Source organism: Malurus melanocephalus, unplaced genomic scaffold (genome assembly GCF_030028575.1).
Source record: "Malurus melanocephalus ecotype Western Australia unplaced genomic scaffold, MMel_1.1 scaffold_193, whole genome shotgun sequence".
NCBI lineage: Eukaryota > Metazoa > Chordata > Aves > Passeriformes > Maluridae > Malurus > Malurus melanocephalus.
In genome coordinates, this window is record NW_026623425.1 from 634347 (window position 1) to 645528 (window position 11182).

Genomic DNA, 11182 nt, shown 5'->3' on the forward strand with positions numbered 1-11182 from the left:
CCGCACCTGCCCCGCCCGGCCCGGTCCGGCCCTGCCCACGGGCGGAGCCGCGGCCTGCGCCTGCAGCCGGCCCCGGCGTGGGCGGATAGCCCGGCATCCGTGGCCTTGTCATCCCCGGGGCTTCGCTCGCATCGTGTCCCGATCGGCTCGGCCGGAGCGCCAGGCCGGGCGGTGCAGGGAGGGCAGCTCYAAGCAAACACGTTCAGCTCAGGGGGATGCCCGGCTGTGAGGGTTCATCCCGAGAGCTGCGGTGGAGGAGGAGGAGGGGGTCAGTTCGCAATGAACGAGCCCCGGGATTCCTCAGCCCCCCCCGGGTAAGCGAATGTGCCCTCTGCAGCATCACCCGTGATGCTGTGGGGATGGGACATGCCATGTCTGGCCTTCCCTGCAGCTCCCGCCGTGTCACAGCTGTATCTGGGATGTCAGTGTGTCAAAGAGAGGGCGATGGGAACATCCACAGTCACTGGTGTCACATTTTTATTATAGGCACAAGATTTTAGGGAGGTTTGGTTGGGTCAGCCGGACCCTGTGGTTTGGCTTGCCACAAGAGCTCTGTCGCTTGAAGGATCAAATCCCAAACAACTGCTGTTTAAACTGGATTTCAGTTCAGCTCTTTGTGCTTGTACACAGTAATTAATATATATAATGTTGCAGTGTCCTGCTGTTCATCATGCAATGTTGCAGGTGCTGTAGGTGTGAGGTGGTGCTGAAACCAAACCCAAGGAYTGCTCCGTGCCCCCTGTGCTCCTCACGATGCGCTGGAGTGGCATTTAGGCAGCAGTGATCTAATACAGAAAGACAGGAGTGAGTCTGGCCTTGCAGCTCTGTTCTCTTTTATTTCCCTCCCTTGGAATCTGTGTCAGGAAGAGTGGTAAGCCCTGAACCAGTAATTTCATGGAGCTCTTTTGGCCCTGTCAGCATTGTTATTCCAAATATCAGCGTATCCCTCTGTGTGTGTGTGTGTGTGTGTGTGCACTGAAATATCAGTTAATCACCAACAAAACACAGACTGCTGTTGATTTTTTTCCCCTTGGTGAGGAAATGATGTCCTTGATTGGTGAGTGTTTAAATTTCCACTGATTAATTCAGTTTTCCAAAATTTTAGGGAATTTAGAAGTTGTCAGCCAAGAGTCTGTCCAGCTGGTCAGGCTGCTGAGCTCAATGTCCCTTCCTTGGGAAGAAGACATTCACAGCAGGTGTATTGACTCTTACTACTGCTGTTTGAAAGAGTGCTGGAGTTCCTGGAGCAGAGCCCAGGAGAGACACAAACAGGTACCTGTGAGGCTGTCCTGGTCCTGGGTGCCATCACTCATGGACAGCTTTCACCTGCAGCAAGTCTGTCACTCCAACAGCCATGGGATGTATCCCTGTTGTTTTGGAGATGGATTGGATCAGCGTGCTGGGAGCCTGTGCCCAGTCTAATAATAGTCTCTGCCATATTCGTTTCAACCAAGTCAAAAAGGTGACTTCCAACACAGCAGCAAAACCAGCAGATAATCTCATAAAATTATTTTTCCCYCTCTGGAGTTGTTGAAAGCATTTTCTCTCATTCCCATTTGTTTTACCAGGAAGGTGACCAGAAGACATCCTACAGCTGTCTGTGATTCCAGCAAAGAGGTGAAGATTAAAAATGTCAAAAATCACTACAGAACTTCTTTTGGAAAGAGCAGTTCCAAGATCTACGAGGCTCCGAAAGATCGAGACGCTGAAGTAAGTGCAGGCAGGCCCATGGAAAATTCCAGATTAATTCAACCTAGGCAATCCCTTTTTTTCTGTCTTCCCCTTCTCTCTTTTTTTTTTTTTTTTTTTTTTTTTTTTTTTTTTTTTTTTTTTTTTTAACTGAAAAAAGGAAAACAGTTCCAAAGCACAGAGCTGAGATGTCATTTCCAGTGCAGGATCAGTGAGCACTAGTGGCACTGTGTTCACTAGAAAGGTTATTGGCAGATGTCACCTTTTTTTGCCATTTCTATTTGTGAAACTGCTCAAGACTAGATCCTGATTTCCTCCCCCAAGGTATAATCTCTACCCTCAAAGCACTTCCACCTCTGTTTGAAATTGCTTAATGTGAATAAGAGAATCTTCCAGCCTGGATTTTAGAGGGGGTTTAAAGTATTTTTGGCATTATTTCCCTTCCATTTGCCTCTCCCTCCATCCCTTTCCATCTCCTCTAAATCCAGTTATCCTACTACCTCAAACATTGCAGAGGAAGAGAATAAACTCTAAAATACTTGGAAACTACAAAAAACAGTTTTGTCACTCTGATCATTAACAGAAGTCATTGCAAATATGTATCTTTCCAAATGTTTAACACAGTGGAATTTCACTGTTCCAGAGCTGGTCAATCCAAGTGAGTCAGCTGGCCAATTTCTGGCTGGCGCCTTTGTTGTTTTTGTTGCTGATGTCAGGGGGTTTGGGTTTCACATGTACTCGTTAAAGTTATTTCTTTCAGTTTGCCTTGTGCTAAAATAATTATTTTTAGAGAGAAACTCAAACGTTTATCTGAGGAGTCTCAGCTGCAGTAATCTGGGTAACGGTGRTGGGCAGATGTTTGAAGCTGTGGATTTTTGGAGTGTGGCTTTTTCCATGCAGCTTCCTACTGTGATGTTGAAGGGTTGTATTTCAGGAAGTCCATTTGGGAAACACCACTGAGTTTCTCCCCAAAATGACACCACAGTCACAACTTTGCAGCCAGCTGTATTCTCTTCAACCTTTCTTACCAGCTCTGACAGGCTKGTTACACTCCTGAGAAGGCAAAGGATGGAGAAAGGATCTTGTTTTCTGGGTTTATTTGCCTCATTTATTCAAACTTCATTAATATCTAGAAGCTTATTTTTTTAAACTAATCATTAGAGACTGAGATTCTGTTTGTTAAAGGAACTYAAGTTTGTGCCCTCAAGAGATGCTGACTCCCAGGACTGGGAGCTCCCCTTGGAGCCCCCCTAAATGATCTAACCAAATATAAATGACCCTGCTTATAATACGCAGTTTCCACTTTCTTACAGAGAAAGGGGTATTTTTTTTCCCTCACCAATATTGTACCACTTCCTCTTCCAGGACAGAGTTCTTCTGCGTTGGTGGCAGTCTTGGGATGTTGTTAGGTAGATTTCTACATTTATCATGGGGGGTTTTCGCAGCAAAATTCACTGTAAAAGAAATTGAAAAATCACTTTTTTTTTTCAAGTTAGTTCTTGGAAGATGGCCAGATTGTTTGGGAACATGCTCTGCACTTGGCCTGAGCTGTGAAATAATGAATCTAATRCATCCTGTGGACAAGGTAGACTGCTGGTGTAGTGAATAAGTGTCTTGTGTTGCTGCACCTTGTTTTGTTGAAATAACACTGCAAAGGAATAAAATATCAAATCTCTTAGAGGTGTAGTTATATTTTTTCTATAAAATAAGAACTTTTCTGGTGATTCACTGCTCCCAGCCAGCTCCTAACCCCTAGGAGATTATCTGAATTGCAGGTTAATTGTACTTTGGCAGACCTGAGTCTCTGATGGTGTCTGTTAACTCAGACACATCAGCTTTCCCACAGTGTGCTCACAATCCACAATGCTGCCACTGGAAAAAGCAGGTTTGGTCAGATGTACCCAGTGAGTTGTGCTGGACTGAGGTGCCACCAGGTGGGACTTTGTATGCTGTGAAATCAGCATTTGTTCTTCCAGTGAGCTGCAGATACTTCATGTTCTCTTTTGTTTTCAGCCTGTCCAAGCTGCAATTGAAGACTGGAGACTTAGACCCGCGTTTGTTTTCCCGCCTGAGGCACCTGCAGAAACTTGATCTCTCTGATAATTTACTGGACAAATTTCCCAACAGTCTAACCCTGCCCGATCTGCGTGTCCTGAACTGCAACAATAACAAGCTGGAAGATGTAACTGCTCTGAAACAGTTCCCTCTGCTCGAGGAGCTGACCTACGAGAACAACGTGTACTTGACAGTGAGTTACCCCCCTCCTTTCATGAAACAGAGAGGCAAACAAACCACACTTGTGCAGGGTTTTTATATATTGTTCTTAGGCAGCAAGTGCTAGGGCATCTGAGAAAGCAGCCAGCCTTTGTGTGACATTTAACCCCTTGGTGCCAGTGTTTCCCAGTCTGCAGAAGTGATTTGCCCAAAACCTCTCAGATATTAAAATCTGTGTCTTGAACAGATTCTCCAGGCCAGGGTTCCATCTTAGGTAGTTCATCAGGCAGGGTATCTTACRCTCATGCTTGTGTAAAATATGGTAATTACTGTGTAGAAATGTCCTTCTTGTAGAGTTATGGAATCACAGAATGGCTTGKGCTGGAAGGGACCTTAAATCTCATCTTGTTCCAGCCCCMGCCATAGKCAGGGACACCTTCCACTATTCCAGGTTGCTCAGAACCCCATCCAGTCTGGCCTTAAACACTTTCAGGGATCCAGGGGAAGCCACAGCTTCTCTGGCCARCTGTTCTAGGGCCTCACCACCCTCAYAGTAAAGAGTTTTTYCCTAATATTTTATTTCTTAATWTCTGTGTTAGTTTTAATGCCCTTTGTGCTCTGCAAGAGCAGACTCAGGCCTCTGATGAGGAGGTGATTTAGTCTGGATTCTGATTTCTCCCACAAGGCTTTGCTGGCTGTACAAGTTAAACACCCAAAGCTAATTTTACTTGTGCTGTAGACTGGCATCAGCCACTCACCATCCCTACATTTATTTGCTGTTGCATGTATGGCTGCATGGTGAACTRTCTGAATTAAAWTGCATTTGACYCAAAGAATTCCTGCAGGAATTAATYTACTGGATGCAGGGCAGGCCTTCCCCTGTGTTGGAGTTAAGGGATATGAACAGAGCTCTCTGCCTTGCACTCAGGCTGAGCTTATGAGCAGTTACACAGCCCCCACCTTGTGTTAGATGTTAGCACTGCCTGAGGCCTGGGCAGTTCCCTCTGCAATTCAAGATCTAGCTCAGAGAACATTAATTCACAGCTAAAAGGCGAAATTCAAGTTGAAAGTCCCGAGGAGATTTTTATGAAATGGCTTTTCCTTACTAAATACATCATTCTCATACTGGCTGTATTTTAATCAAGGACTAAAGGTAAAGCAAGTACCATGTGCACAATTTTGTAACTCCAGTGTTTTCTCTTTCTAGCTCAATGATGACTATAAAGTAATGTTTCTTCTGCAAAACCTTCGGCTGCTCAATGGCAAGGAYATAACCAAACTGGCCAACCATGTGAGGCGTGTCAACAGTCGTAAGCTCACCAGCAAGGTAAGATGTGGGAAGTTTCCTTCACCTCAAAACACCTGAGGAATAACTAAATACCGTGCTCAGTGTAGTGACAGAGATGCAATCAAACATCAAGTGGTTTGCAGTATCTGTGGTATGATCTGAGCCCAKCCTGCTGAGTGGGCCACGCAGGAAATGTCTCACTGCTGCTTTCTCTGGTCACTGTTGGCATCTGCTCTGCCTGTTCTGTGCAGCCAGTTTGCCTTTGGTTTAGGTGAAAGGAGCAAGGCCAATCAGCTCTGTGTCTGACCCTGCAGTTTTCCAGGTCACTCTGATCATTCAGGAATGGGAGAAGCCTGGTTGTCCTGGTTTGAGGAGACAAAGGCTCCCCCCACCTAGCCCCTGGAAAATAATTTCCTCATAGGAAAAGAACCAAAAACCTAAAGCCTTTATTTAACAAAAAAACCCACAAATTTGTTAYTGAAAACCTGTAGAAACAGCTGGTGGATTTAATGTCCTTTCTCCTTGGGTGTGGCTTTTTCCCCCTCCAAGAGGGGTAGTGTCCCGGAGGGCTGGGATGTCTGGTCTAGAAAAAAAACAAGTTGAAGGGAAAAAAAAAAATATCCAAGCAGGAGACTTCTCACCACAGCCAGCCAGCAGTAGCTCACACCAAGAGAGTATGAAAAAACCAAGATACTCTCCTCCACGCTACAGATGCAGCACACAGGGAGGAAAAGTCCTTGAATGGAAAGCTAGGGTACAATTACAGAACAGTTGGGTTTTTTTTTCCCCTCTGGTCATAAGCCAGAGATAGGAATACAGCCACCCTAGGACACTGGTGCTGGCAGAACTGCTGCAAACACCTCCCCATCTAATTTATGTCGCTGTCCAGGCCCTAGGAATGGAAAGCACAAAACCAAGCTTAGGATAATCTTGCTTTTTCCAGCACATACCAGGAACAAGGATTTGTTCTTTCTTTTTCAGTTGTGAATGTTTACAACTCCATTTTCACTCATTTGTCTACACAGTTCAGCTCCTGACAGATTGTCCCCACAAGGCATCGTTGTGATCTTGAGCAAAATTATTGTTCAATTAAAAAAGGTTTGGTTGGCTGGTTGTTTTTGTGTATTATTGCTCATATAATTCATATTCTAGTTAATTGATCTTGTTAATTCCTTCTGTGTAGCAGTGGGGGAAAAATCAAATACCAAAGACAGGGATGTCTTGTGCTGAGTGTTGTACGTGTAATGTCTGTGTACCTCAAAAGGGTCACTCTGAGGGCTGCTGAGCCTCTTGTCCCAGACAACTTGTCATAGCTGKCTGTTTAATGAGACACCAAAATCTCCCCTGTGCTGGTCTTTTTGTGGAGTCTGTGCCCTGATACCTTTCCCTGATGGTATAAATTTATACCTGCCTGCCCAGTTCTCAGTCTTGCGTCTCCATTTAAAATGTCTGTTGGGTCCAAATGCTGATGGATGTGTTACTGCCCACCAGGAACTCTGACTGGAAACTGTGCTGACAGGTGAGCATCCCCACGGTTGTGCCTGTAGTTCAGCAGCCTTTTGGAGTCCAGGTATCTCTCTAAGTGGGCCCACAGTGTCTGCCTAGTCACACTCACTCCAGTTTGGTTAGAGGAACTGACTTTCTTGTTAGCCGGAACAGTCATTTGAACATGAATAAATAAATTAAAATGGTGCCATCATGTAGAGTGCAGCACTCAGGGATGGCCACTTCTTCAATGCTTTCACAAGTTCTCTTGTGCTTTTCTGCTTTGTTTTTTCTGTTGGATAAACTCAGTCTTTCTGCCTAGGTTACTGCTCATTGGGAAAAATTCTTCCGTGACCARCTCCCTGAGAAACACACAGCTGAGCAAGTGAAGTCCATTAGAAAAAAGTTCCTGAAGTCAGTACAGACCAACGTGGTGTATGGACCCAGCTCACTGAGCGAGTTCACCCGCTGGCGGGTAGGTGACATCCCCCTCACCCTCCTGTTCTGCAGGCAAGGACCCTGCTCCTGCTTCTGCATGGGTTTGATTAAAACACTCCATGGATTTGGGTGCTCTTGCAGACAGGTGCTGTCACTTTTTCTTCACTGCTTTGTCAAACAGTTACAGAAGCACCAGGACTAAACATGCATCAGGTTGAAATGGCTGTCATTAAACATGTTTTTTTTAATTCATAAGCAATAATGATACTTATTACTAATGTACTAATTAACCAGACTGCAGTATTCTTAATGCTTAATTATTTGCAAATTAGTTTAATGGCCACCTTTACTCTTGATGAAAGAGAGAAGATAATGACAGAAGCATAGTTGCTCCCAGTGGGGAAAGATACTATTTAGTTTTTAACATTTGTTTTATTTGTGTGTTCATACACAAAATTGTGTCTTCCATCTCTCCTTTGTCTTGTTTTATTACTGTGCTGTTGTTTCCACAGCTGTGTACCCTGGATGCTCATGACCAACTGAAGTTCTTGGGTCGTGTAATGACAGCTGGGGACTCRTCCACCAATTGTGAAATTCACACAGAATAGTGGGAGCAGATGTTAAAAATTCAGCAAAGYAGCTCTTTGTACCATGACCCATCAGAGTTTGATATGCTGTGGCTTTTTTATCTTCTTTTTTCTTTTTTAACATAATTCACATATTTGCTTCTCAGGTGAAAATGATTGCAGAAGAGTTTCTGACATACTCACTAGGTCTGGAGATAAACTCTGATACTGAGCCAGAGGAAAAGGCAGATGAGAAAGAGGAAGAAAGCACAGAAAGCCCCAGGGAAGCTGCAGAGGATGTGGCTCAGGTAGGTGATTTTTCCAGTTACATTAGCAATGTTCTTTCTGTTTCCTGGGAATTCAGTAGCTCTTGTCAGTTCACATTTATGACCCTTTGGTAACCACAGGGGCAGTCTCAGGCTCYAGCCTGTATCCAGCAGCTCGGGCTCCTTTACAGCCAGATTGAAGCTTTCCCAGAAATGTGAAGGTTGAGATGCTCTCTGAGAGGAGAGAGCTTCCATTCCCATAGGAGACCAAAAACATTCCATGAGTGCAGTCCTACTCACTCCACWACTCCTCTGGGAAGGGATATTTCAATTAGAGAACTGGGCTGATGCCTGGCCAGACTCTGTTGGTGTTTGCCTGCTTGGAAATGGCTGCARACTGAACCCCTGTGGTCCATGGGCCAGATTTGTTTTTCCACATGGTATGTAAATTGCAAATAACTGAGACAGGTGGAGGGAACTGAAAGTGAGGCTGGCTGTGTGGTTTTCATTAGCTTCTGCCTCTAGGAACCCTGCAGCTCTGGRCTGTCTGATTCCTGGAATCCGGTCTGTAACCGTGGGAGGGTACTTGCACTTGAATCATTAATTGAATAATTAATATCTTTGACTTACAAATTATCTGCACTTCTYGGGGAAGCTAAAAACCTTCTGCAGGACCTGACAATATGAAAACATGCCTTATAGGTCACAGTAACACCCAGCAAGAGGAAAAGAAATCATTCAAAATCAAGCCCTGGAAACAAGAGRTCCAAGTCGCAAGCAAACACCGAGGAGGAGGCTGTAGTGAATCCCAGAAAATCCAGTCATGTGCAGGATGACCCAGCTCCTGATAAACCAAGAACATCAAACCAGCCAGCCAAGGAGGAAACTCCTGAGCAGGAAGCTGAAGGGACACAGAAAAATGGAGAACAGTTTCCCAAGGGGCAAAGCAACAGAAGATCCAGCCAGATGACAGGGGAACAGAAAAGCCAGGAGCAGGACAATGGGGTGGTTACCTTGACCCCAGTGAAGAACTCCAAGAGTAAGGTACGTCCATCAGCCCCCTTGGGATTGGCTTTGGGTCTCTTGGTTTAGTGGGAGGAGCTGCATTCAGGTTTCATCAGAGCTCTGCACAGCTTGGAGCTTACAGTTGGCAAGATATATTGTGAGTTTTGGTTTGTTTTTTTTTTTTGTTTTGTTTTGTTTTTGTCATTGTTTTAAATCTCTCAGAGGCATCAAGGGAGAGAAGGGACCCCCCCAGGAGACCCCAGTGAATCCCCTCTGGGGAATGGATGGATCAGGACTCCAAGGTGGTKCACTGAAAGCCTGTGCTTAGAAATGGGACTGGCAAGCCTTGCTCTCAGCTCAAACCAATGGCTGCATGGGGAAAGGTGTTTCCCCCTCAGCTCAGGCCAGTGGGGATCTAAAGGGTTTTTCACATTTCTCTGCAGCAGGAAATGGGGTTTTCTGCTGGCRTCTGCTGGGCACATCTTTGCTAAACAGTTCCCTGCTGCTTTAGGAGCCTTGAGCATTGGTGGCACCTCAATCTCTCCTGTTCTCTGTAGCTGAGAAGGGCTGAAAAATACTTGAGTTTAACTCGGATTGCTGTGGCAATCACAGGCAAACCGTGTCAGGGGAATGAATTTTCTAAATGTGGATGGTTTATTGTAGGAGGATGTCACTGCAGAGCCATTGCATTTYCTTCAGTGTCACAGTAAAGGCAACAGCCGCGAGGATTTTAAAACGCAGCTCTGGTCCTGTGTCTTCGAGCCAGTGCTAGACTCTGGAACCAGGAAAGGTGAGCTCTTAAAGAGGTTTGCAGGATTCCCAGAACCACCTGGCTCTGGAATCCCAAAAGRCTCCATGCCTTAGACCCCTGCTCCTTCAAGCCATAGTCTCTGTTGTCAGGAAGAGACTTGCTCACGTATTTCGCCTTTCATTTTGAAAACAGGAGTCTGGGAGAGCACCCAGCAGTGATAAGCTGCAGTCTTCRTGTGTTATCCCTGAGACTGGGAACTTCTCACCTGTTCTTTTCCTCTTTCAGATCCCATTGTGAGCTCTTCCAGAACCGTGGCAACCTGTGGAGGGGAATCTGTCTGTCTGATTGATTGTGAGACAGGGACAGTGCTGAAAAAGTATAAGGTGGCTACAGAGGTGGGTTGCAAGTGGGAAGGGTAAGCATTGGATGGGAATACCATAACCTGTAGTAATTACATACTTTTATACATTACAGATATTACAAAGAAGTCTGAAAGGGTTAGTGTGGACAGATGTTAAGAAGATAATAGACATTCCTTGTTTATCCTTTTAGCCTGATTTGGAGTTTTTTTGTTTTTTTTTTTGTTTAAGAGATTAGCCTGCCAGTCCTCACACAGGTGTGTCTGGCTGCTCAGCCTGCTTGACAGCACAGAGGAATAAACATCCTGTATCTGTAGTTTGTGTTGTTCTGAGGGCTGCTTTGAGTTTTGATGCTCCATCTCAAACACTGTTGTAATTTCACCCAAGTAGCACTTGTGACAGTTGTCTTATCTCTGAGCTAACAGCCACCACCCTGCTGGCTGTTCTCTGTCACCCCAGTCTCGTTTTCCTTCTGTCCCAGGAGTTCTTCAGCGTTGCATGGACAACTCTCACAATGGTAATCAGCGACAGTCGGAAGAAAGCTCACAACATCTTGGCAGCTGCTGGGAGGAGAGGGATTGTCAAACTGATCCACGTGGCAGCCGACTTCTGCTACGGAGAGATAAAGGCTCACAAAAAGCCCATTGCTACTGTCTGCTTCAGCCCAACCCAAGAGACCCATCTCTTCAGTAAGTCTGCTTCAGAATCCCTGGTTTTAGTTCTGATGTGGAAAAGTCAGGCCTTCCTTAACAAGGGGAATTGTCACCAGGGCAAGCAGGGACGCACAAACAAAAGGCAGGGACAGGCATTAAGGAGGGAACATTGTTAGCAGCAACCTCCAGCAGGAGCAGCTTGTTTCAGCCAGAGCCTGGCTCCTCAGCTGAGGTGCACAGCTCCTGTTTCTCTCTCAGTGGCTCTCAGGGTGGCTGTCACACACACACACATTAGCCATAAACAAACCCAGTAGTGGATCTGTTCCACAGGGATGAGTAAGAAGAATGACAGGCAGAGCAGGCAGCTGGGAGCCAGGCAGTGGCAGGGCTCTCCTCCAGCAGCCTATTATGGGCTGTTGGGTTTCATTTTTTCCAACAATGTGCTTAATTCTTTTTTTTTTTTTTTTT

General features: G+C 45.5%; 2 protein-coding genes across 3 annotated transcripts in view; one reads left to right on the plus strand and one right to left on the minus strand.

Moving 5' to 3' along the window:
* ALKBH4 (alkB homolog 4, lysine demethylase) overlaps nt 1-97 on the minus strand; it is a 2999-nt gene extending 2902 nt beyond the window's left edge. Inside the window, exon 1 of the mRNA XM_057373368.1 lies at nt 7-97. Within this exon, the coding sequence (XP_057229351.1) occupies nt 7-97 (91 nt within the window). The remainder of the gene's footprint in view (nt 1-6) is intronic.
* The window catches only part of LRWD1 (leucine rich repeats and WD repeat domain containing 1), a 15872-nt gene continuing 4741 nt past the window's right edge, over nt 52-11182 (plus strand). The window contains exons 1-9 of one of the 2 annotated variants that reach the window (XM_057373344.1): nt 52-1710; nt 3703-3937; nt 5111-5230; nt 6999-7151; nt 7848-7988; nt 8649-8990; nt 9615-9741; nt 9988-10097; nt 10543-10750. In XM_057373344.1, the coding sequence (XP_057229327.1) occupies nt 1631-1710; nt 3703-3937; nt 5111-5230; nt 6999-7151; nt 7848-7988; nt 8649-8990; nt 9615-9741; nt 9988-10097; nt 10543-10750 (1516 nt within the window). In that variant the 5' untranslated portion in view covers nt 52-1630. The remainder of the gene's footprint in view (nt 1711-3702; nt 3938-5110; nt 5231-6998; nt 7152-7847; nt 7989-8648; nt 8991-9614; nt 9742-9987; nt 10098-10542; nt 10751-11182) is intronic. The other variant, XM_057373343.1, reaches the window with a different exon arrangement.